General features: G+C 41.9%; 1 protein-coding gene across 3 annotated transcripts in view; it reads left to right on the top strand.

Annotated features, from left to right (window-relative positions):
• Positions 1–21,740, top strand: part of ralgapa2 (Ral GTPase activating protein catalytic subunit alpha 2) — an 84,471-nt gene that overhangs the window by 29,585 nt on the left and 33,146 nt on the right. Inside the window, exons 8-32 of one of the 3 annotated variants that reach the window (XM_069151872.1) lie at positions 380–518; positions 1,185–1,393; positions 1,956–2,195; positions 2,427–2,609; positions 3,085–3,219; positions 3,334–3,482; positions 3,639–3,750; positions 4,128–4,365; positions 4,663–4,842; positions 7,159–7,305; positions 7,687–7,809; positions 8,235–8,320; positions 8,420–8,510; positions 8,752–8,925; positions 9,528–9,695; positions 10,463–10,656; positions 10,949–11,047; positions 11,603–11,758; positions 15,251–15,379; positions 16,188–16,316; positions 16,607–16,665; positions 16,913–17,021; positions 19,737–19,847; positions 20,145–20,213; positions 20,966–21,103. In XM_069151872.1, the coding sequence (XP_069007973.1) occupies positions 380–518; positions 1,185–1,393; positions 1,956–2,195; positions 2,427–2,609; positions 3,085–3,219; positions 3,334–3,482; positions 3,639–3,750; positions 4,128–4,365; positions 4,663–4,842; positions 7,159–7,305; positions 7,687–7,809; positions 8,235–8,320; positions 8,420–8,510; positions 8,752–8,925; positions 9,528–9,695; positions 10,463–10,656; positions 10,949–11,047; positions 11,603–11,758; positions 15,251–15,379; positions 16,188–16,316; positions 16,607–16,665; positions 16,913–17,021; positions 19,737–19,847; positions 20,145–20,213; positions 20,966–21,103 (3,567 nt within the window). Of the gene's footprint in view, positions 1–379; positions 519–1,184; positions 1,394–1,955; positions 2,196–2,426; positions 2,610–3,039; positions 3,220–3,333; positions 3,483–3,638; positions 3,751–4,127; positions 4,366–4,662; positions 4,843–7,158; positions 7,306–7,686; positions 7,810–8,234; positions 8,321–8,419; positions 8,511–8,751; positions 8,926–9,527; positions 9,696–10,462; positions 10,657–10,948; positions 11,048–11,602; positions 11,759–15,250; positions 15,380–16,187; positions 16,317–16,606; positions 16,666–16,912; positions 17,022–19,736; positions 19,848–20,144; positions 20,214–20,965; positions 21,104–21,740 lie in introns of all 3 variants that reach the window. The other 2 variants (XM_069151873.1, XM_069151874.1) reach the window with 2 other exon arrangements.

Genomic DNA, 21,740 nt, shown 5'->3' with positions numbered 1-21,740 from the left:
CAATGCTAACATCCACAAAAACGCTGACTACCAGTATTTTATGTTTGTTGTAAAATTGCACAAGAATATGCGGTCAGCAATTTCTTTTAGAGTAAGATGGTGTAATGCTTTTTTCACTGTCGTAACTGGTGAATATATCATCTGAACAAACACTGTAATCCTAAACGATGTTCTGGTTACACAGCATATTTGTTTTCATGAGCATAATGTGAGCGGCCAGGTACATTGTTATCAACATATTATACAATAAAAGCTAAACGCACTCAATGTGTTGTTACTAACAACGCATGCTGTTGCTGTCTGAGTGATGCTGGAAGCGTCTCCTTTCTGGAGCCTGAACTTGTCTGTCTGTCTGTCTGTCTGTCTGTCTGTCTGCCAGGCATCCAGCTTAGAGTGGAAGAACAAAGACAACCAGGACACAGGCTTCAGGTTTCTCTTCAGCCTGTTCAAGAAGTACTACCTTCCACATCTATTCCCATCCTTCACCAAGCTCACAAACCTCTACAAGCCCTTATTAGGTAAGCTGACATGCATTAAATATATGTTTGCCTTTGTGCTGAAGCATTTTCAAAGTGAACATTCTCTTACCGCAAAGGTACACACACTGAACACCAAGTCAAGAGCTACTGTTTGAGTAATAAAATCTCAGTTTGTAATGTCAGCTTGTGGACAATTTTGGGAGCTATAAAATTAGCATATTTCTATATGTAATAAAGTTAATTCTACAGGCTCTCGTTCTTGAAGCACAGCAGCACTATAAAAATGATCTGGTCTACATTCAAAGTAAAGTTGGCAAGCTTTACATTTTACAGTCAAGAGTTTTAGAAGTTACCTTTTTTAAACTATAACATATTCAACCTGAACTTATTTTATTTGGTCTTTGAAGCAGACAACGATGTATTTTTGTGTTGTTGTGACATAAAATTCCAGCACAGCCGTTTCTAAAAGAGAAAGTATAACAAGTAGATGGTGAAAAACAGGAAATAATATTATTACTTCCTGCGTCTGAGCTACAGAGCCTTTTATGATAGAGTGAACATTTTGATTGTATTGGGAAAAACTCTAAACTATCACAACCAAATATATGGAGTTGAAGTTTAGCATTTGACTCTCTTTTTCTTTGTCTTCCTCTGCTGCTGTTTTTCCTTTTTAACTGTTGCGACCCTGTACTCTTCCTCCACTAGACCTCCCCCACCACAGACCCAAACCCTTGTATGTACCAGTGACGCGGAACAATGAGAGCACCTTCTGCACTAGAGACCAGTACCTGGCACCCCGTGTGGCCTTCATCACCTGGCTGGTCACCTTCTTCCTGGAGAAGAAGTATGTCAGCAGTGCTGCTGCGGCGCAGAGCGCCAAGAACGGCACCGAGGTCATTCCCAAACTCATCCAGGTGAACCAAACACTCCCCGTGTGGTGATTTCTCATGCTGTCATTAATGTTGGATGACTATTATTTTGAGTACATGGATCTGTATAAAGACACCTAAATGGCTGTTTTTTTTTAATTAATGTGTATGTAAATGTATGTAAATTAGTGAAGGTTTGCTAAGTAAGAGAAATGTCTCTAATGCAGTATAGTTGAACAACACCACAAACCATCAAAATGATCATACAGGTGAATCGAAGCAGTTCAGAGACCTTCATGAAGGCTGTTATGAATTATTGACTCTTGTATTGGACATCTCCAGTTTTAGCAAAGTGTACCTAATTATTATTTACAAGACAACAATACGTTTTCTTGCTGAAGAGGGTTTTTTTTAAGTAGAGTTGCTGTCTTGTGATGAATGAATGTTCTTGGCTTTGCAAAAGGTGAGAATAATTTAACAATGATGACTAATACAGTTGCTCTTTAAAACAGAAGTTATCAGCTGGGTCCTTTCACTGAGGAGGCTCCCCTGTAGCATACTGAGGGACTCTTCTTCCTCAATGACTCGCTGTGTCTGTGATTGCCAGACTGTCACTGCAGGCAGTAGCAGCCAGGAGAAGGAGAAGGCATCAGATGGGGATACGAATGGGCCGGTGGGGGAGCCTGAGAAGAGCCACTCCAATAGCAGCACGCTGTCCGACCGGCGGCCCAGTGATTCCAGTTTGTGTAGCATTGAAGAGGAGCACCGGTATGTCTATGACATGGTGCACTCCATTCTGCTGTCCTCCAGGGACAACGTGAATTTTGTCAACGAGGTCTTCCACCAGGTATCGTCTCAGATGTTCACTTTTTTTAATGTCGCTAATATTAACTACATGAACGCAAGCATTGTAGTTTTCATACAGGAACATGACACTGTGATATCGTGTGCTATGTTGCCCTCTGCTGGTTGTTTCATTAACACAACTGAAATATCCTTCCTACCAACAGGCTGCCCTGTAAAACTATTCAAAACATGGTGTTACTAAATAATAAAAGTCCTTGTTCTCCCTCCAAAGGCTTTCCTGTTGCCCTCCTGCGAGGCGTCGGCAACCAGGAAGGTGATCAAAGTGTACAGAAAGTGGATCCTGCAGGAGAAGCCGGGCTTCATGACGGAGCCGGACAGAGCTGCACAGGAAGATGAAGTGGATGACAGCTCTGAGCAGATACTCAGCACAGAGACAAACAGCATACATGCACAGGTAGAAAGTACAGAAAGAGGCAGGCAGCTGATGAATTTACATTCTCATATCATCTAATCTTCTGATCTAAAGTCCAGAAACCATCGATTGTGAGGTGTGTAGTGCAATGTAGTATAGACAAGGTTTTTTGCACTCGTTTTTGATTCCACCTTTCAAGATAACCTTTGATTTTGGTTTGATTAGCCTCTAAAACTAGAGGCTAATAATAATAATTTATAAAACAATAACAAATCTATTCTGTACAAAACACTAACAGAAGACCTATAGTGAGATTAAGTTGTGGGGTCGTGGCTTTGTCCTTTAGCAGCTAATTATACATTTTCATTTATTTGTTCTCACAATTTGTGATAGAAGAAAAACACACTATTTTCTCCCTACAGGATGCTTTTAGTCAATAATCACAGATATATTATGTGTCTTTGTATCTTAGCCTTTGTCTATTAAGCAACTCACTGGCCCACTTGTCTTCTACCAGACGTTGGAGAGTCACGGTCACCGACGGTCGTCCAGCTGGGGGAGGACCTACTCCTTCAGCAGCGCCATCAGTCGGGGCTTCCTCACTGAGGAGCAGAATAGGGACGTCAAGGCTGGCATCCAGCCCACACTACAGGTCCGAGCTTACAATTAGCCTCAACTCTATTCACTTTGTCTCATGTTACTGTTGTCGGATGACTTCATATTTGTGATTTATTGTTTGCTCAGCCTCATGTCTTCATGTGTCTAGGTGTTTCTGACCAACTCATCCAACGTGTTCCTGTTAGAGCCATGTCAAGATGTGCCGAAGCTCCTGGATAACCAGGTGGAGGTGTGCAAGGGTGTTCTCAGCATCTACCGGCACATGATCATGGAGCACACCATGAATACACAGACGTGGTCAGTAAGAAGCACAGACGCACACAATAGGGTTTTATAGTGATTTTCAACAGTTTTCTTAGTTATTACTTTTAGATTGTCAAATGTTATCTGATGGTATTTAATGATTCATATCACCTTTCATTGGATGACACTGTTTATTTTCCTGCTCTGCAGGGAGCAGATGCTGCAGGTACTACTGAGAATCACAGAGGCTGTGATGAAGAGGCCACCGGAAAACCAAAGAAAAGACAGCTTTGCTGAAAGTTTAGCAGCTATTCTATTTAGGGTATGACTGCATGTACTGTTTCACATGACTGAAGAACAGATCGTATCTATGCTCCCATCTATCTATGATCAGATGATCAGAGAGAGATCATCATTTCACTGTGAAGTCTTTTACTCACAATACTGGTCAATTTCAGAAGAGTGTATGTACATAGTTCTATATAACGTGTTGCTCAGCAGACTAGAGTGTGTGTGGGGGGGGGTTGTGTGTCTCTGTGTGTGTGTGTGTGTGTGTGTTTGTGCGTATTTAGTATGTGTGTGTGTGTCTGTTTAGTGTGTGTGTGTGTGTGTGTTTAGTGTGTGTGTGTGTGTGTGTGTGTGTGTGTGTGTGTGTGTGACCCTGTCCCTCAGTGCTGATGTATGTGTTCATCTCCTCAGACTATCATCGTAGCCTGGGTGCGAGCCAACCTGTGTGTATTTATCTCGCGGGAGCTTTGGGACGAGCTGCTGGCGGTGCTGTCCTCTCTTACCTGCTGGGAGGAGCTGGTGACGGAGTGGGCCAGCATCATGGACTCGCTGACGGCTGTGCTGGCACGCTCTGTCTACGGCCTGGACATGGCCAACCTGCCTCTGGACAAACTGAGCGAACAGAAGGAGAAGAAGCAGAGAGGACGTGGTGAGGGGAGGAGATGGGACAGATGGGGATTGTAAGGCTAAAATTTGATCGAGGAAAAAAAACTAAAAGCTGGAAATGAATTTGAGAAAGATGATCCTGGTTTCTTCATAGTTCCTTTCTTTCTTTGTTACTTTTGACTATATGATGGTTAGTTGTGTATTAAGAAATATTGTCTATTGGAAGTGAAAGTCAAAGAGAACTCATTGGAGTTATTAGTGCTAAATATATAGCTGATTATCAATTGAAACTGTCCACTGGCACTTCAGCACTCACTAGGTTTAGTTTTTTGCTTGTCAGGAGTGATCCAGGACTCCCAGAAGGCAGCAGCAGTTGCACGCTCCTTCTCTTTAAGCTGGAGGAACCAAGGTGAGCAGGGCGGGCCGGGAGTCCAGGAGCCCATGAGGATTCGCTCGGCCACGACTTCAGGAGCGCCTGGTGTGGAGAAGGCCCGAAACAATGTCCGACAGAAGGCCTCTGGTAAGTAGCGGTGATGTAACACAGTTGTTGTTGTTGTTGTTGTTGTTGTTGTTGTTGTTGCGTGCGAGCGAATGTACATGACAGGCTGGGAGCCAGATAAAGCTATAACTGTCCACAGTAAGTATTTCCAGTTTTGTCCTTTAGGCAGCTTCCAAACCAGAGTTACATGTTTTTGTTGGTCCGTGTGACGACTCGTTGGTACTTCAACACGCACTCACTGCACATTGAAAACGCACAAGTTTATCACCCGCAATAACACAATCTTCGCTTCCCATCACCGCGGCTCACCAGATTTGGCTCCCTGCCACTTCCTCCTGTTCCCCAAAAATGAGGTTTCATACATGTTGCAGCCTCCACCTGCTGCGTGCACGTCACACATCGTTGGTACGCAACTCACGCAGTCTTGGAACTTTTTGAGCCACCTCGTGTTTGCTGAGGCTTTTATATACTCCACATGTACTCTATTTATCTTCTCTTTCCATGCAGGATTGTCTTGAGCCTTTGTGTGGGACACCAACACGGTACTGACAAACCTTTGGAGCACATCTTAACACCACAGGGTTTATCCGACATGTTTATTGTGTGTGAAGGTCTTCGGACAGGTCCACGTGCACAGTAGTCCAGGTGCCATTGAAAGGCCCCACACCAAAGACAAAGAGGCCAGCAGATGGTCCCCATTGTTCCCCTCACATGTCACTGGCCAAAGTCAACATGTTTCCATGTCAGCTTGATCGCAGGCGTACAGAACAATCCCCCCCTGACAGCATGTCAAAGGCCAGCTTTGGATGCTGCAAACACTTATCTGATCGGAAACTGGCAGGCTAATTAGAAGTTGAGCTGGTAGGCAGGAGAGTCGTCAGTAGCTGCACTGCCTGTCTTGCCCGTCTGGCCCGTCTTCATTTTGTCTAGACAGAATCTTAATGTGGGGGATAAAAGACGGAGACGATCCCTTTCTGTTTCTGGCCTTCCGCCTCCCCAATTACCACCAATCTGCTGAAATGACGAGCTTGTTGAACAGATATATTTGTGCCTGAAGGGTGACGTCTCAGAAGGTGTGTGTGTGTGTGTGTGTGTGTGTGTGTGTGTGTGTGTGTGTGTGTGTGTGTGTGTGCTGACACATCTATTGTGTGTCTCATGCATGTTTATGCACCTTTTCTGTGAGTGTGTTTATTTGTGATGAGATGGACATTAAACACTCCCGCTTCAGATTCTCTTTCCTTTCTTTGGCCTAATTGGATTTCTCCCACATTGATCTTCAAAGGCTCAGCAGCCCTCCTCCCGACTCCTCAAGAGAAGACCCACACATCAATTGCAGGGCAGTTTTTTGATAGTTTCATTAAGAGTGTAATTAATGCTCATTAATATGCCTAAATGGAAGCTGCAGCAGAGACCATGTATCTCCCACTGAAAGGCATAATTATAGCGAGCTGAAGCAGAGGAGAACTGTCCTCTTTATTGCTTTCTTTGAGATTAAGTCTGAAGTGCTATCGAGGCACAACGGCAATGCTGAGGCATCGACAACTATCAAAACTAGACGAAACACGCTACCAAGTATGTGAATAAAAGTTATTGGAATATAAAAGGTATTCATTTATATGAACCTCCAGTTGATATAAAACGCAGCTGTTCTGTTTTCAACAAAAGAATAATCATTTTTGGGGGGAAAAATAAATCCTTATTTATATGTACGTGTGTTTTTGTTGTATGGTATTTTGAGAATTTGATTCATTCCACTGATTTTATTTGGCGTGTTTTATTTAATTGCAGTGAGGTGTTTGAATGTTTGTCCTCTAAAACACTTTATGATGTTGTTTTAAAAGGTGCTATATAACTGAAGTTTATTATCATCATTATTGCTTATTTGAAATCTCTCAAATATCAATATCAGTGTCCAGTATTGGTAAAACCTTTGTTTAAATGTTGCACATTGCACAAAGAGGATCTGTACATTAAACAAAGCTGTTGTCTCACTTTTGGGAATTTACAGTTTCAGTGACTTCAGTCAGAAGTCAGAGTTTGGCTTTAATCGTAGTATTTTGTGTTGGATCTTATGATTCTTTCTCTGAGCTGCAGTAGCATTGCTTTCTGGAATTTATTTTACAGTATTCAAATTTCCACATTGACTTCGACCATCTTGGAGTCCAACTCTGGTTTTGCTGGATTTATTGTCTCCTCTCTCCTGTATTTATTGATGGGAGCTCTCCTTTGTAGAATTGTGTACTTTGCTGTCATTGAATAGCGTCTTCTTCCGTTTATCTCTTATCTGTCTCCATTGTCTCTTTCTTTTTCTTCTTCTTTCTCTTTCTCTGATGGAAGCTAAGCGAAGCCAGTCCATCAGCAACTGTGTTCATCTATACGAGGCTTTGCCCACTACTAAAAGTGTTCCTATGCTGCTCCACACTGTGAGCTCTTTCTTGCCTGGTATCTCTTCTGGTAACTCTGCTTGCTCTCACAGACTCTCAGGTAAAGTGGATTGTGAGAGCTGCATGTATTTGTGTGTTTGTGACCTTCCCATCCTTCATTCACAGTCTCCCATATAACTGCCATGTGCAGAGGCTGTTGTGCAGTATAGCAGTTACAGTAGGCTTTAGCATGATCTCCATGTGGACTTTAAACAGCCCTGCTGTCTGTAACACGCGTGTCAACCGTATGTTTCCCCACTGCATGTCTGCTTGTCTTATTTTCTCTCCATGTTCTCATGAATATCAAATATTCATCTGTACTGTTTCTCCAAATCCCTAAAGATAACAACAGCCATATCCCAGTGTGTTTCCATTTAAAGATTTGTGTTTTATTATTTGTAATCCTGTAACCGTCTAACTGTCTTTCTTTCCCGGTGGTCAGATGTGGAGGAGTGTCAGCTGTCTGAATGTGGGGGAGAAGAGGAGCTGGTGGGCCTGGAGAGCCCTCTGCCCCGTAGCAGCAGCACCTCGGACATCACCCAGCAGCTGTCTGACACCTTACCAGGTACACGCCAACAATGTCCCGTGTTTCAGCTCATTCTTCACTGAAATCACATCGTCAGGATTCTGTTCAGATTCGATTTCACTCTGATACAAAGTGAAAGAAGCTTTCTGAAGTCATAAATTAGATTATTTTATTATTATAAGATTGTTATTTGAGTGTAAAATATGAATTATAAATCATATCTTATTATTGTTATTAGGTCAAACTGTGATTCACAAACTAATTTGGCTAATTTATTTCTCCCTGTTGTCATGAGACCTGTTTTATCTTTTTAACTTAAGTCTTCACATTTGACAGTTGAGATGCTCTAAAATGTGCACATTTTCTTTGTGTATCTACATTGTGTTGTCACAATGCATTCAATCCATTTCAGCCAATCGAATTAAACCCAATGACTCTTTATTACATCCCATTTTGCCTTCCAGCCCAGAAGAGGGAATTTTCCCCTACTTCCTGTGGTTCTGAGAGCCGGATGTCTGAGGGCACGAGAGAGAGCAATGAGCCACCAACGGTGAGGAGATTGATCCTGTACCATAATGATATGTTGAAATAATAAAGTAAAAATCACCCATTCAGGTTTCTTCTCCTTTATGTTTGTCTTTATTCATAGATCCTCATCCGACAGAGCAGTAGTCCAGCTGAGACCGAGAGCAACGCTGAAGGGCACGCAAACTCTACGAGACCCAAGCTCAGAGAGAAAAGTTAGACCTTACTCACTAATTGTTTCTTGAAAGTGCTGACCTTTGCGATATCTGTTAATCTATGTTTTGATATATTTGCTACACTTTCAACAGCTATGTCAAACACAGTCACACTGAAGTAATAAACCACTCTTACATGGAATAATAATTCCATAGCCAGAAGGTCGTGACCCACACTGTTCTGTATTCAACTTCTTATGCTTTGTATACCTTATTAACCTAATTCATCCGCGTTGCCCAGGTGAGAGCGTAAGCAGCGAGACATCCAACGGCTACCTCAATGAAGCCGAGGTTACTTGGCAGGCATTTGATGAGGAGGCTGACACTCAGTCCACCCAGTCAGCCCACATGGATGTGACAGCTGATCCTCAGAGTCAGGGGAGTCTGCTGCTCAGCCACAACGAGGCTCTAGCAGGTACGGCAGCTGATAAGACCTCATCCTACTCACCTAAAACACAATTTAGCCTTTTAACTATCTCAGATGTCAATGTATTTTAATGTCTTTTTCTTTTCTGTGCTAAATGCAATTTGTTTGGGCTAACAAATAGTGCAGACACCTTTCAGGCTATTTGAAATAGTTCTACAGGTTCACCTGAGGTGTGTTGCATCTAACTCGTTTTTGATGCCTCCATAAACTGTCGGCTGATGAAAGGATTAGTCGGAGCTGGATACGGTGACTCGGGGTCAGAAGAGCACTTCTTTGGCTAAAACCTTCCATCTCTGGTTGTTTTTGAAGAAAAGTGACCTGCTGTCTGATAGAACTGTAATGTTTGTTTTTCAAAGTTATCAATGTTCTTATTACCAAGAAAAAAATCAAAACATTCTGTCAGCTTCAATCCGCTCAGCTTTTAGTTTACTTCCCCATCATGTTTATGGAGAAGCTGCCCCCCCACCCCTCCCCGTGTCCTCCCATCCTTGTATGTGAACTTCTGTCTGTGTTTCCTACATTGTGAATCATAGTGTCACTGTCCTCCCCTCCTCAAACCCAGTTTTATCCTGTCCCCTTGTCGTTTTTAGGTCCTGAGTGTGCCCTCCCTCCCCACTCTGCACCCCCGTCCTACCACAACCACTACCCCCAGAACCCCCCCGCTTCACCAGCCCTGCTGGTGCACACAGAGTGCCCGCGGGACTGTCCCCTGGACGACACTATGCATCAGTCTGTCTTACACATGCCCCACCACTTGGGTACTGCTACCTAGCTGCTACTCATCATACACACCACAGAGTCTTCATTTGCTATCAGCTCTCCATGCTCTGTATTTCAGCCTTACCGTGACTTCTTTTTCTTAGACGACTCTATTCTCTTTTTTGTATATTTTCGCTCTCCAATAGGGCAGATTTTGTTGAATTACTTGACTACAAATGATGTAATTACTTTTTTGGTTCTTCCTGGAACTAAACATGCATTGTTGTTTAACTGTGCACCAAAAGAGTGGAATGATTTTTCATTTGAATCCCTCTACTGGAGTACAACAACGTTATCATCATGGGTCTGCTACACTATCCATTTCTGTCATTTCCATACCTTTCCTCCCTCCTGTTTCCGTTATTATTCTGCTGTCCGCTAGGTGGCACTGTCCACCCACAATTCATTTGGATGATGCATGTGATTTGTGCCCGTTTCCCAAAGGTGTTCAATGCTTTAATAACTTCCATAGGAAAACAATCTTAATGCTTGAATGCATTTGGGAAAATGCGCAGAAAGACAAAGGATTTGGTCAACAGTTGCTCAAGATGAATTTGAGGATTTGTTAAACTTTCATTTATTTCAAAAAAATCTCTCATTTTTAAAAGCTTTTATAAAGGAAATTCTGCATTTGTTGACTGAATCCAATGTTCTCAATAAAATTAAATTTGGTACACGTTGGGTTCTGGGAAGTACAAGTATAGACATTGCCAATAATTACTTCTGTGACCCAAACCACCCAAACTCCCTCTTTGTGATTACGCAGACAGTAGTGAGTGTCTGGCTGATGATGTCAGCATCATTGCTGGCGGGACCCTGACTGGTTGGCACGCAGATTCTGCCTTCGTCCTGTGGAGGAGAACTTTGGGTATCCTGGGAGACATCAACAGTATCCGCTGCCCCAAGATCCATGCCAAGGTCTTCTCCTATCTCTATGAGCTTTGGCACAAGCTGGCCAAGGTACAGTAGAGACAAACACCAGCTGCATATGAGACAGGAAAAAGACATAACCACTCTTACAAAGAGATCTAAATAGACTGACATCACAAAACTGTCAGATGAAGGCTTTTAAGTGCTTTTTGCATAAAAGACAGGTGTGTTTTGAGGATCTAATAATGTTGATGAAAACTCTGTAAATGGATATGACATTTTAGTACGGAGGCTTTATCCTGTAGTTTCTCATGCAGAGATGTTTACACAAATTACAGATGATGCTTATGTTCATTGACTGAAGTTAAATTTGTGCTGGCAGATCCGGGACAACCTTGGGATCAGTGTGGACAACCAGTCCTCTCCTCCCCAGCCCGTCTTCATCCCTCCTCTTCGAATGCTTGCATCCTGGCTCTTCAGGGTACGAGCAACACAACGAGGACGCGGCAGTCATAATTACATACGGGAAGCACTGACATTGTGCTAGTTGGCATACAGAATACACACGAAATAATAGTTTGTCAAAATTCAAAACAAGTTTGCTCAGCATCTCGCTGTTATGTCCTAAAAGTAAAAATCAAAGCATTTTCATTGAAGGCTGTAATTTAATTGGTTCCAACATCATGATTTACCATCTGCAGTTTCAAAACAATATCTGGTCGGCTCCCTTGGAGAACTGTTAAAAACGATTACGTTTCTAGCAGCAGCAACAAGCAATAAACAGGACTGAATGGTTAGCTTTGGCAGCTACAGATAAATTAGCACCAGCTAATCATACTGTTTCAGCAAACCCATGAAGACGAGAATGTTGTCACAATGAATTCACAGTGGTTTTAAGTAATTCCTCTCGTGACATGTTCATGCCACATGAATAAAAAGACAAAATTCGTCAGCTTATCAAACAGCTGCAGCAGTATAATGGATGTGGAACATGTCAGTGTCTTCCTTATAATCCTGATGTCAGTCTCCTCCACAGGCCACCGTGCTGCCAGCAGAGTACAAGGCTGGCAAGCTGCAGGCCTACAAACTGATCTGTGAGATGATGACCAGACACCAGGATGTGCTCCCCAACAGTGATTTCTTGGTGCACTTGTACCACATCATGCACAAGGGCTTCACCAGTGATGACCAGGTACGGCCAGCAGGGGGCTCCTAAAGTACAGCTGTCAGTTGTTTTACATTCACCAGTAGATGGTGCATTAATCAAACTCATGTCTATCAGGACTGATTAAAAACTGGATAACAATTATGTGTAGTTGCCAACTGGCCATTTACTTTTTAATAGGTGATGTGCAATTTTTTTTTTAAGACGTAGAGCTTCTTATTCAAGCAGTGTTTTTTTTTTGTTTTTTTTTGCTGTAATTCAGGTAAACCTTTTTTTATGTTGACCTAAAAAAAAGTGCATCATGTATGTGGGATTAACTAGAGGACAGTTAGTGGCAGGAGTGGAGACAGAGGTCATATAAGTGGACTACAATTTATGATTGTGGCTGAATAACAAAAAAAATCTGCTTCCCAATCACCGGTGATAAAAAACGCTGCTGTGTTCTGGCATCTTTTAGCAACACCCTTCGTCATATTGAAATCTGGCACAGCTCCATGCTGCTACAGAAAGCTGAGTGGAGATGAGGAGAGTTCCCTAAAACAAAGCACGGGGATAGAAAGCGTGTGTGTGTGTGGATGTGTGTGTGTGCATATGTATATGCCCTCCTGGCTGGGTTTCTATTGCACCTTGGCATTGCGACAAGCTTATTAGAAGGTTTTCCATGTCGTTAAATAATGTTTTGAGCCCCCGCCGTGTATACGTGATTAATTAAGGATTGACGTCTGTCGCGCTCCGTTAGACTGACACGTCGGCCGAGGGCCCAGAGCGGAGCGGCCGGCCTGTGAAGGAGCGGGAGGAGGCTGGGGAACGTAGTGTAGAGTAGAGCAATGGGGGGGGGGGGGGGGCACTGAGGGAGCAGGCAGCATTCTCCAGCTTTTGTTGTTGTCTGTATAATGCGTTGGGGGCCAGAGCCAGGAGGCCACTGAAGCATGCTCAAATTGGCCGGAGAAAAGAGTCCTCACGCCACACAATAGAGGACAGCCGCACGCCTGCTTAACATAAGAAAGTGGCTCTTATTCTTCCCCTCCTCCTTTCTCTCTCCTCAACCCCCCCACCACCACCACCACCACCACACACACACACCCCACCCCCCACCCCCACCGGACCCAAAAATGGAAAGGAAAAAAAAACATCTATTTTGTCCAATCCTTTCAAATCATACATGTCTATTTTTAAGTATCTTTTTAAGTGCACAACGTTTTCACCGAGCTTACATAATTAAAGTAACTAGTGAGCATTTCATCATGTATGATTGTTCATGTGCTGTGACATATTGTTTGTGTTTATTTTAGTTTTTTAGATAATTACTGTTTATTTGTGTCTTTAAGTAGTCTGGCCTTATGTTGAGTGTTTTCTGATACCTGTCTGTTCAGTAACCAGGTCGTGCTTCAACAGCCGTGTATTACAGACAGTAGAGGAATCCTCACCATTAACATCAACTAAGCTGAGAGGAAAAGGACAGTTCCTTTGGAGGGATTCTCCTTCCTACTGACAGAGTGCCAAGCTCAGGGCTATTGTCTTGATTGTCTGTCACTCTCTGGTCACTGGTCTCACAAAGGCATGACCGTAGCACAATAGCAGTAATCTATCTAATAGGTCTCAGTGGTCAGCAGCATATTTTCTGAAATATAGTGAAGTCCATACGAAGCTTTTATGCATTTATTCTCTTTACATTCTGTGGGTCAGATAAAACATCAGTCATTCACACCTCTTACACTGGAAAGCATTGACTCACAACATCTTACTATAGGTACAAGTGGACTCAGTTTTCCCAAAAAAGAGGTATTGTATAATTTTTAGACTGAGATTCAAATGTGAAGGTAGATCTCTGACGTGGCTGTTGAGTAATAATCACGTCAGATGGGTTCTTCTTCCTGCAGCTTGTGATTGCAACAGGAACTCTGTCCTGTCCTAAACTGGAGCTGTCCATGATTAGTAAATGAGACAAACATTTTGTGATATTGTGTGGAGCGATGTAACGCCAGAGTGAACTCTGTCACCGCAGGAGCCAGCAGGTGGAAAGCGTGTGCTTTCCTAGAGATGAGGCCACATAAAAAGGCCTTAGGTGGCTCTATTCAGAGTTACGTTAATGCACCTTTTGTTGATGCAGGGGTCATTCCTACTGCCAACACAGCACCGCATGCAGTTCTTCCCATTCTACATTTCTCAATTCTGATTTCTATACACACACTTTCCAAATCAGGTTCCCTCTACTTACACATACAATTGAAAGCACTTTGCATTTCTACATTTGCGGCTTCCTCTAAAATGCTCATTTCAGGCAATCAAGAAACAGTTTGTTGCCTGCTAATTACCCTGACTGCACTGCACATTATGCTTCATAGGTCAATTACCAACAACATGAGGGTAAAATGGGCCCTCAATCCTCAAGGTCTTCCCACCAATTTTCCACATGCAGTCCTGGTGTCGTTTTGACTTCTGACTTACTGCCTTTGTTTGTTTTATTCTTTTCCTCTTTTGTTCACCTGCATTCCCTGTTTACCAAAGCTTCAGGTGGTTAATGTCACAAATAAGTGTGTGTGTGTGTGTGTGTGTGTGTGTGTGTGTGTGTGTGTGTGTGTGTGCGTGCGTGCGTGCGTGCGTGCGTGTGTGCGTGTGTGCACAAAGGAGAGAGAGAGAGAGAGAAATATTGTGCATGTGTGCTTGTTGATTCACCCTTTGGTGAAGCTGGAAACAGGCTAATGTTTGAACTGTCTGATTTGCACAAGTTTATGGCAGAAAGCAGGTGTTTCCAGCCTGGACCTTCCCTTTGTACACAAATATGCACATGCATGGCTTAGATAAGAGAGAGAGAGCAATGTTTCTGCCTTACTGAGGTGCTGCATTCTCATACCAATATGTTTTCCCCTAAATAAGGGTATTCCCTCTATCCATTAAAAGTAAACATGTACCATGGGAAACCTGTTGAGATGTGTTTATGCTCTTGTCTCGGATGGTATTACTCTATATACTTGAGCAATTTGTGCAGAAGCCTCTGCAGTACAGCATATGTCAGTATTCAAAGAGCACCCATCTGCTACTTAGCCGCCTGTACCTCAGCAAAACAATAGCTCGTCTCTGGCTTTAATTACAGGTTTGCTTGTGTGTGTGTGTACATGAAAGTTGAAGCTTTTTGTTTTCCCTCGTATCCACTGTGAACAATCCATCTGCTGTCTCTCTCTTTCTGTTCTGGCTTTCTTTCCCACTCTGGGTTTTTTTCTGTCTTTTCGTGACATGTACTATTGAGTGCTTCACTCTTCTCAGCACATTTAATAAAATGCTCAGCCTACCTGTTAAAATGAAAAGTTTTCTCCCTGACTTGTCTCTTACATGGTGGACCCTTTACTAAATATTTCTGTTACTTCTTCAATCCACCCACACTAACGAGACCCAAGGTTCATACCGAATGCAAAAAACTGTTAGTTATAATTCAGTTTATTACAATATTATGTTGATTAACATGGACATCATTGCAAAGTTTACTTATTAACACATGCATATCTCCGTGCTTGTCATCAGGACGTTTTGAACACCATCATCCGCTCCTGCTCTCCCCGATTTTTTTTCCTCGGCCTGCCGGGCGTCACCATGCTCATCGGGGATTTCATCACCGCGGCTGCCTGTGTCCTCACCTCTGTCTCCCCGGAGGTACAAACTTCTTTAACGTTCAGATTTATTATTTCATTCATACAGGTATCTGTGACTGAAGTACAAAAAGCTGTGAAATATTCCCAAACGTTTAAAAGTTGCCACTGAAAATGTTCAGAACTCGCCTTTAAAGATGTAAAATACTCCTTCAACAAAAGAGTTCAACAAAAAAGCTCACGGTGCACAAACCGGCGAATGTCAAAGAATCCACTAATCCAGTATCAGCCAGCTCTAGTTAATATGACTCTGTCATGTTTGATTCATTTTAAAAAACAACATTTATGCAGTTATTATTGTCTTAAATCAAGTAGGTTACGTTGTACCTGTCTTCTAGTCCATCACCAGCTTGTGATCTAATTTATAGATATTATTTTGGCAGACCAAAGAGCTGCCATTGTGCACAGATTTAAACTTAAACCTGTTAAAGTTAATGTTAACAATTTCTTTTCTCTAAACAGAACATTTATATGTGTAGTGTCTTTCTGTTTTGGTTGCCAGATCATTTTGTATTATCTTTTCCCAGTTTTACAGCAGCTCATCAGGTGCAGTAAAATGTACGCTTTGCTCCAGAGGTCCATCCATGGCACATTTGATGCCTCATTTTGTTGTCCAAGTCCGACCACGTGTCATGTTCTTCTGTTGAAGTTCGGCAGTCATGAATAAAGATCAAATTAATTCTGCTAGATCCCTCCAATCCTTTTTCCCCCTGGATAGTGACCTTCCCGTTTCCTAGAAGTGGATTGTTTTCATATTGGTTTCAGGACTTAATGATAGTATGTTTGGTTTTGTTCTTTCTAATTCCTTCCAGGCTCCGAGGATGGAGGCTCAGATGATTCTGGGCTCCCTTGTGTGTTTCCCCAACCTTTACCTCCAAATTCCTGTACTACAACGTGTGCCTGGCTCAGATGACGTCAATTTAGGCAATGAGGATATAAAGGTAAATAGTCAAGAAGTGCGATGCCGTGAATACATTAATGACATTTAAAAACGAGAAGCCATCTGCTGTATGAGTGAAGTCAGTCATATCTTAAACATTAGTAGATTGGTTTTTTTTTTTTTACATCGCTGCACAAAGTGAATATCAGGACCTGCAGGTGGATTAAGTTGGACTATTCAGTTGCATGTTACGGTTGATGGCATTACATTTTAGAAACCTGAAGTAAAGAATCTATTCAATTGGCATTTGAAAACTCACAAGGAAACTATTGTGTTGTCTTTCCTGTTCAGGATTATCTGGTCAACATCCTGCTCGAGGCGGCAACGAATGAACACTGTGAAGGGGCAAGGTATGATGACTACTTTATTCTCTTTACATACATATGCACATAGATATCCACAATGAAATTTAAAAGGACAATAGATACCGAGCATTTATTACCCATCATAAAACTTCTGTGCAATGCCTTCAAAGCCTTTTTACCTAAATTATTATTTTTGTCCTTGAGTTTAATTATGGAATAATTTTTTCATACAATTCAAATTCTGTATTATCCTTAAATTGACATGCATTTGCATTCTGCTTCTGCCATTCAGGTGCATTGCTGTTTGTAGTGTGGGTCTGTGGGTGTGTGAGGAGCTAATGCAAAAGAATATTCACCACCAAGTTAAAGATGCCATCCATATTCTGGGAGTCACACTAAAGGTTAGTGACCCGCTGATTCAAGGAAGCTTCATTGGTTTGTGTACACAAGTGCATCATGTGGGCATTATTGTTTACACAATGCATTTTTAAAACCGTGGGCCGTGTGCAACACTGTGACAAAAATGTTCATTAGATTAGATTACTGGCCAGTGTGGTAAAACGAAGGCTGGTTTTTGTTCTCCCATACAAACCCCTCCAATGTTTAGCTCTAACAAAAATGATAGTTGATTACATAAAAGGGCTGCAGAACAATTTCAACATAGTGAGGGGAGAAAAAGTATGAGAATAAAACATGTCCAGGGATGTGACTCATGAGTATATTTTGGAAGAGCCCTCTTTTCTCCCTGAGTGAAGAGATGCAGAGAACCAGTGGAGGCTGTGTGTTCGTGTGTGGATGTATTTTTTTCTTCATGGAAAAGGGTTTGGGGCGGTGGCGTGATTTCCAGGCTGCTCGCTCTCAGTAGATGCGGGCCAATTTAAGCAGCTACATCTCCCAGCTTCCTGCTCGAGAACCCCCCCCACACACACACACACACACACACACACACACACACACACACACACTCACACACACACACACTCACACACACTCTTCTCTAATGGAGCAGTAATCACTCCCCTGTACAACTTGACACACAGACTCAGCCAGCTCCAAAATAGAGGGTACAGGCTTGGTGGGGGGAGGGGGGAGAGGGGAAGAGTGGCACTGAGAGTCTCTTTTCTAAAAGCAGGTGCTGAACTCTCAGGGCCCCTTTTTGTGTTTGGCCATTTCTGCACTCCCTACATTGTCTGCCCTTGTTACATGTTGAGAGGCATTCAGCTAGAAGAAATGGGAAATTCTATTTCTCCACAAAGAATTTCAAATCACTGAAGAAATCCAAATTTGAAAGGAAATTGTCAACAGCTCAATTCTTTTTTCCAATGAGTCGGGAGAAAATGAGCCATGGATTGAAGTGAAATGAAATTATGCTAATTATCTGCACAGTAAGCGAAAAACTACATTTAAGGGAAATTGCACAGTATTTTGTCAAAGTCAGAATGAAATGTCCCTCTGCTGTTTTACAATTTAGGTATTTCGGTGACACAAATCCATCAACAGCAGGTGAAGAGTGTTCCGCTCACTTCTAATCTCCGGGAAGTCTGAAATACACATTTAAAAAGTTAAAAGTCTTAGAATTTGTAAATAGTTAATGTTCTGCCTTAAGAACGTGCATCAGTCAAACTACTTTGTAAATTACATTTGTGCTGTCCTGCCTTTAGAGATGGCTTTAAAATGAATGAGAATTTTGTACAGTTATTTCTTAGGGAGTCAGCATCACACGCATAACTTACAGATCAGGTGTCTACATATTGTTCCAGTTGTATTGAACTAATAAACTCACAATTCAGTCACTGTAGCAGCTTAAAGTTTCTGTTTAGATCATGTGATGTTCTGACGGATGGTGAGCAGTTTAAGAGTCTCCAGTATTATATATGCTCCTTCTGTTTATGCATATACGTTTTAAACAGGCATATACAGCTCTAAACATATACAGCAAAGACCAAGTCTCAATGTTTGGCTTATAAATAAATGTTCAGTGGGGTTGAGGTGAGGTGACTTTACAGGAAAGTCCATGACTGTCAGCACTCCTCGGTCTTTTCTGGTCTTCAAGTAGTTCTAGCAGAGCTTTCAGGTGTGTTTGGGCTCATCATATCATATCACTGTGGGAAAATTCGGTAATAAATAGTATTATGATATTACAGGGTAATTCTGCCATAACCATATGTTGACGACATGACAAAATACTGAAAAATATTGTCTTTATGATTTCAATAACTTACAATGGCACCAGAGGTTTTATAGTTTTACATGACAGCATAAACATGACAGGTTTCCTTCAGATATTCAGTGAACACTATCATTTTATCATTGTTTGTTGTATAGTTGATCTTTTGTTACCAAACCACACCCACTCTACTGAAGTCAATCCCCTTCTTGGAACCAGCTCTTCCACCTGGGAGCTGCTTTCAGCCATGCTTGTTGTTTTTATGTGCAAGTCAGGCACCTAATGTACACGTCATACCAATAGTGTTGTGAACGATACAATATGCCACACCCAAGTCAGGAGGAGGAAATTACCTGCAGATTTGAATAGTCTCACAATATTTCACTGTTACTTTGATACACAGAATCCTTGTCTCTTCTGCTCTTCTCTTTACGAACGCCCTTCTGTTCTGTCAGAAATCTTTAACCTGGATTCATCACTAATCTCTTTCAGTATTGTATTGATCTTCTGAGGGTGTGGTCTCTTTTGGTCTGCCTGCTCCTGCTTTAGAAATAACTGATGAAGTTTCCAGGAAGCATTTTAAAGTGCGCTGCGCTCCCTTAGAAGCCTTCAGTCTGGCCATAATTTGATGCTAAAAAAGCCCCTTTATGCTTTGAATAATTTGACTTCTGACACTTTCACTGGGTTCTGATGCCATGTTTGTTATTATTGATTTGGTTAAGATATGTTTTCATCAACTATTAGAAATAGTGTAGAATCTGAAACATTAATTCTCTAGTTTACATATCAGAATGTCCTCAAATGTTCTGATTATGTCCAGATTAACATGTGGTCGTAATATACACACTTTTTTTTATGCACTATGTTTATATTGCTTTTTTTTTTTTAGTAAGGATACTAGTCCTCTTCATTCTTATTCATTTCTTGCCATGTTTCCTTGCTTGTCCAGTTTGGGAACAAAGCAGTAGCACAAGGAGCCTGTGACGTGTTTCAGCTGCTCATCTCTCACTGGGAACATCTGCAGAGGTTGGAGCCCACCCTCCCAAAGAAAATCATTGAGGTAACACATACACACACACACACACACACACACACATACACACACACACACACATACACACACACACACACACACACACACACACACACACACACAGCTAAATTGTCAGTGACTCATATGAACATTTCATAAATTAAAATTAGAAATTCCTATTCCTAAAGTCACTTTATCTTTTAAATGCAAGTCTTATACTCCACATCTCATGTTTCACACCAGATTTAACCCACTGCCCTGACTCAGCTGGTGAATAGTACTGTGTTATCCAATTATCTTTCTCCTTGTCTTGTCCCAACACAGATCTTTGTGGCCACAATAGCCTTTTTGTTGCCAAGCGCGGAGCACTCAACAATGGAAGCAGACAAAAAGGTACATGTTGGAGAGGAGGGGACATGAAATGGCTGAGATCTAAAGGTCCTTGATCTCTCATGTTGGAATGGTGCATTTGCAAAGGAATGTTTCTGCTGAAGTGATGTGTTGTTTTCTGTTTTCTTTCCTGCCTCTACCACATTACGGTTTTGGGTTGGCTGTCCGTCCTATTTTCATGAACACAATATCTCAGAAATGCCTTGCTGAAAATTCTTAACTGACATCCAGATGTTTTGTTTATCAGTTTACTAGTCATTATTCTATTCCATAAATCAGGACCAGAAAGGTTGATTCTCACCAGATTTCCCATTTGGTCAAATATTGAAGTGGTGACACTAATCTCGATGCCCACCTTGAAACTGTGATGATTGTATAGATTGTCTTTGTTGTCATTCAAGTTTTAGAATTTGTAGTCTTTTTGAAGAATCATCCATATGTGAAGCATTGTTTATTTGTCTATTGTCTATTCAACTGTAGTTGAATGCACATGTAGAAGGATTCCTTCAAAGACTTCACTACACATATTATATGAATCTGGACAAATATGTATGTAAACTACAACTTGGCTGGTTGGCCAGTGCATACAGACACAAAGGGGTAATTCTAGTTTTCTCTGTATCCTCTGTCTTTGCAGCCTTCATCTATTACCTATCACCAGTCTCTCTCTATTTTTGGTATATTACTGATGAATGTTTTGATATTTGTTGATGGAACTGAATAGGGAGCTCTTCTCTTCTTTGTTACACTCTCAGTTGATGGTGTCACTGCTGCTCTGCCTGTTGGACTGGTGCATGGCTGTTCCCCTGAGTCTGCTGCTGGAGCCCATCACCAATCCTTCACTGGAGGACCACACATCCCACAAGGCCCCACTGCTGGACTACATCTACAGAGTGGGTATCCTCATGGCAGCTGGGAGGTTCTAAAACATGCAGAACCTTTGTCTGAAGACACTACGACTTTAGCTTTGACATCTCCACCCCCACTCTACCACATGGGCTTGCCACTTTAATTACACTCACCTCCACCATGACCTTATGACTATGCCTCAATTAACATTATAGTAGTTCAACAGCAGAGTAGGGTCCACCATAGCTTACAAACATGATCAGTGTTTATGTTATCTAGAAAGCCCTTACAATATCCTGAAGATTTAGTTACATTTCTTAAAACTATGCGAAATATTCAGTTTGTGTGTTTTTGTCCTCTAACTTTTTATTTTATGGTCTGACCCAGAGGATGAGGGCAAAGCTTCAGCCTCAAATGAATGAGGTATTATTCATTCCCTCCTGTCTGGGCAGATGCGGTCAACGGCAGATCTTTGTAAGGATGTCACCCCTGATAAGAAATGGTCCAATTATTCAAAGAGGACCCTTTGTCCACTTGATAAGCTCAGGCTATAAATGCTTGTCCAGGAGATTTGAATGGAATATGTCTTAATATGAGAGAGACTGCAGCTGCAATGAAAGCAAAGACAATTAGGCATGATTGGTTGTCTATCAGCACACAAAAGGCGCGGCCCCTCTGGGT

Source organism: Embiotoca jacksoni, unplaced genomic scaffold, assembly GCF_022577435.1.
Source record: "Embiotoca jacksoni isolate LCO1_2020_lvr unplaced genomic scaffold, fEmbJac1.0.p SCAF_18, whole genome shotgun sequence".
In the NCBI taxonomy this organism is placed as follows: Eukaryota; Metazoa; Chordata; class Actinopteri; family Embiotocidae; genus Embiotoca; species Embiotoca jacksoni.
This window is presented reverse-complemented; position numbering and strand designations above follow the sequence as displayed.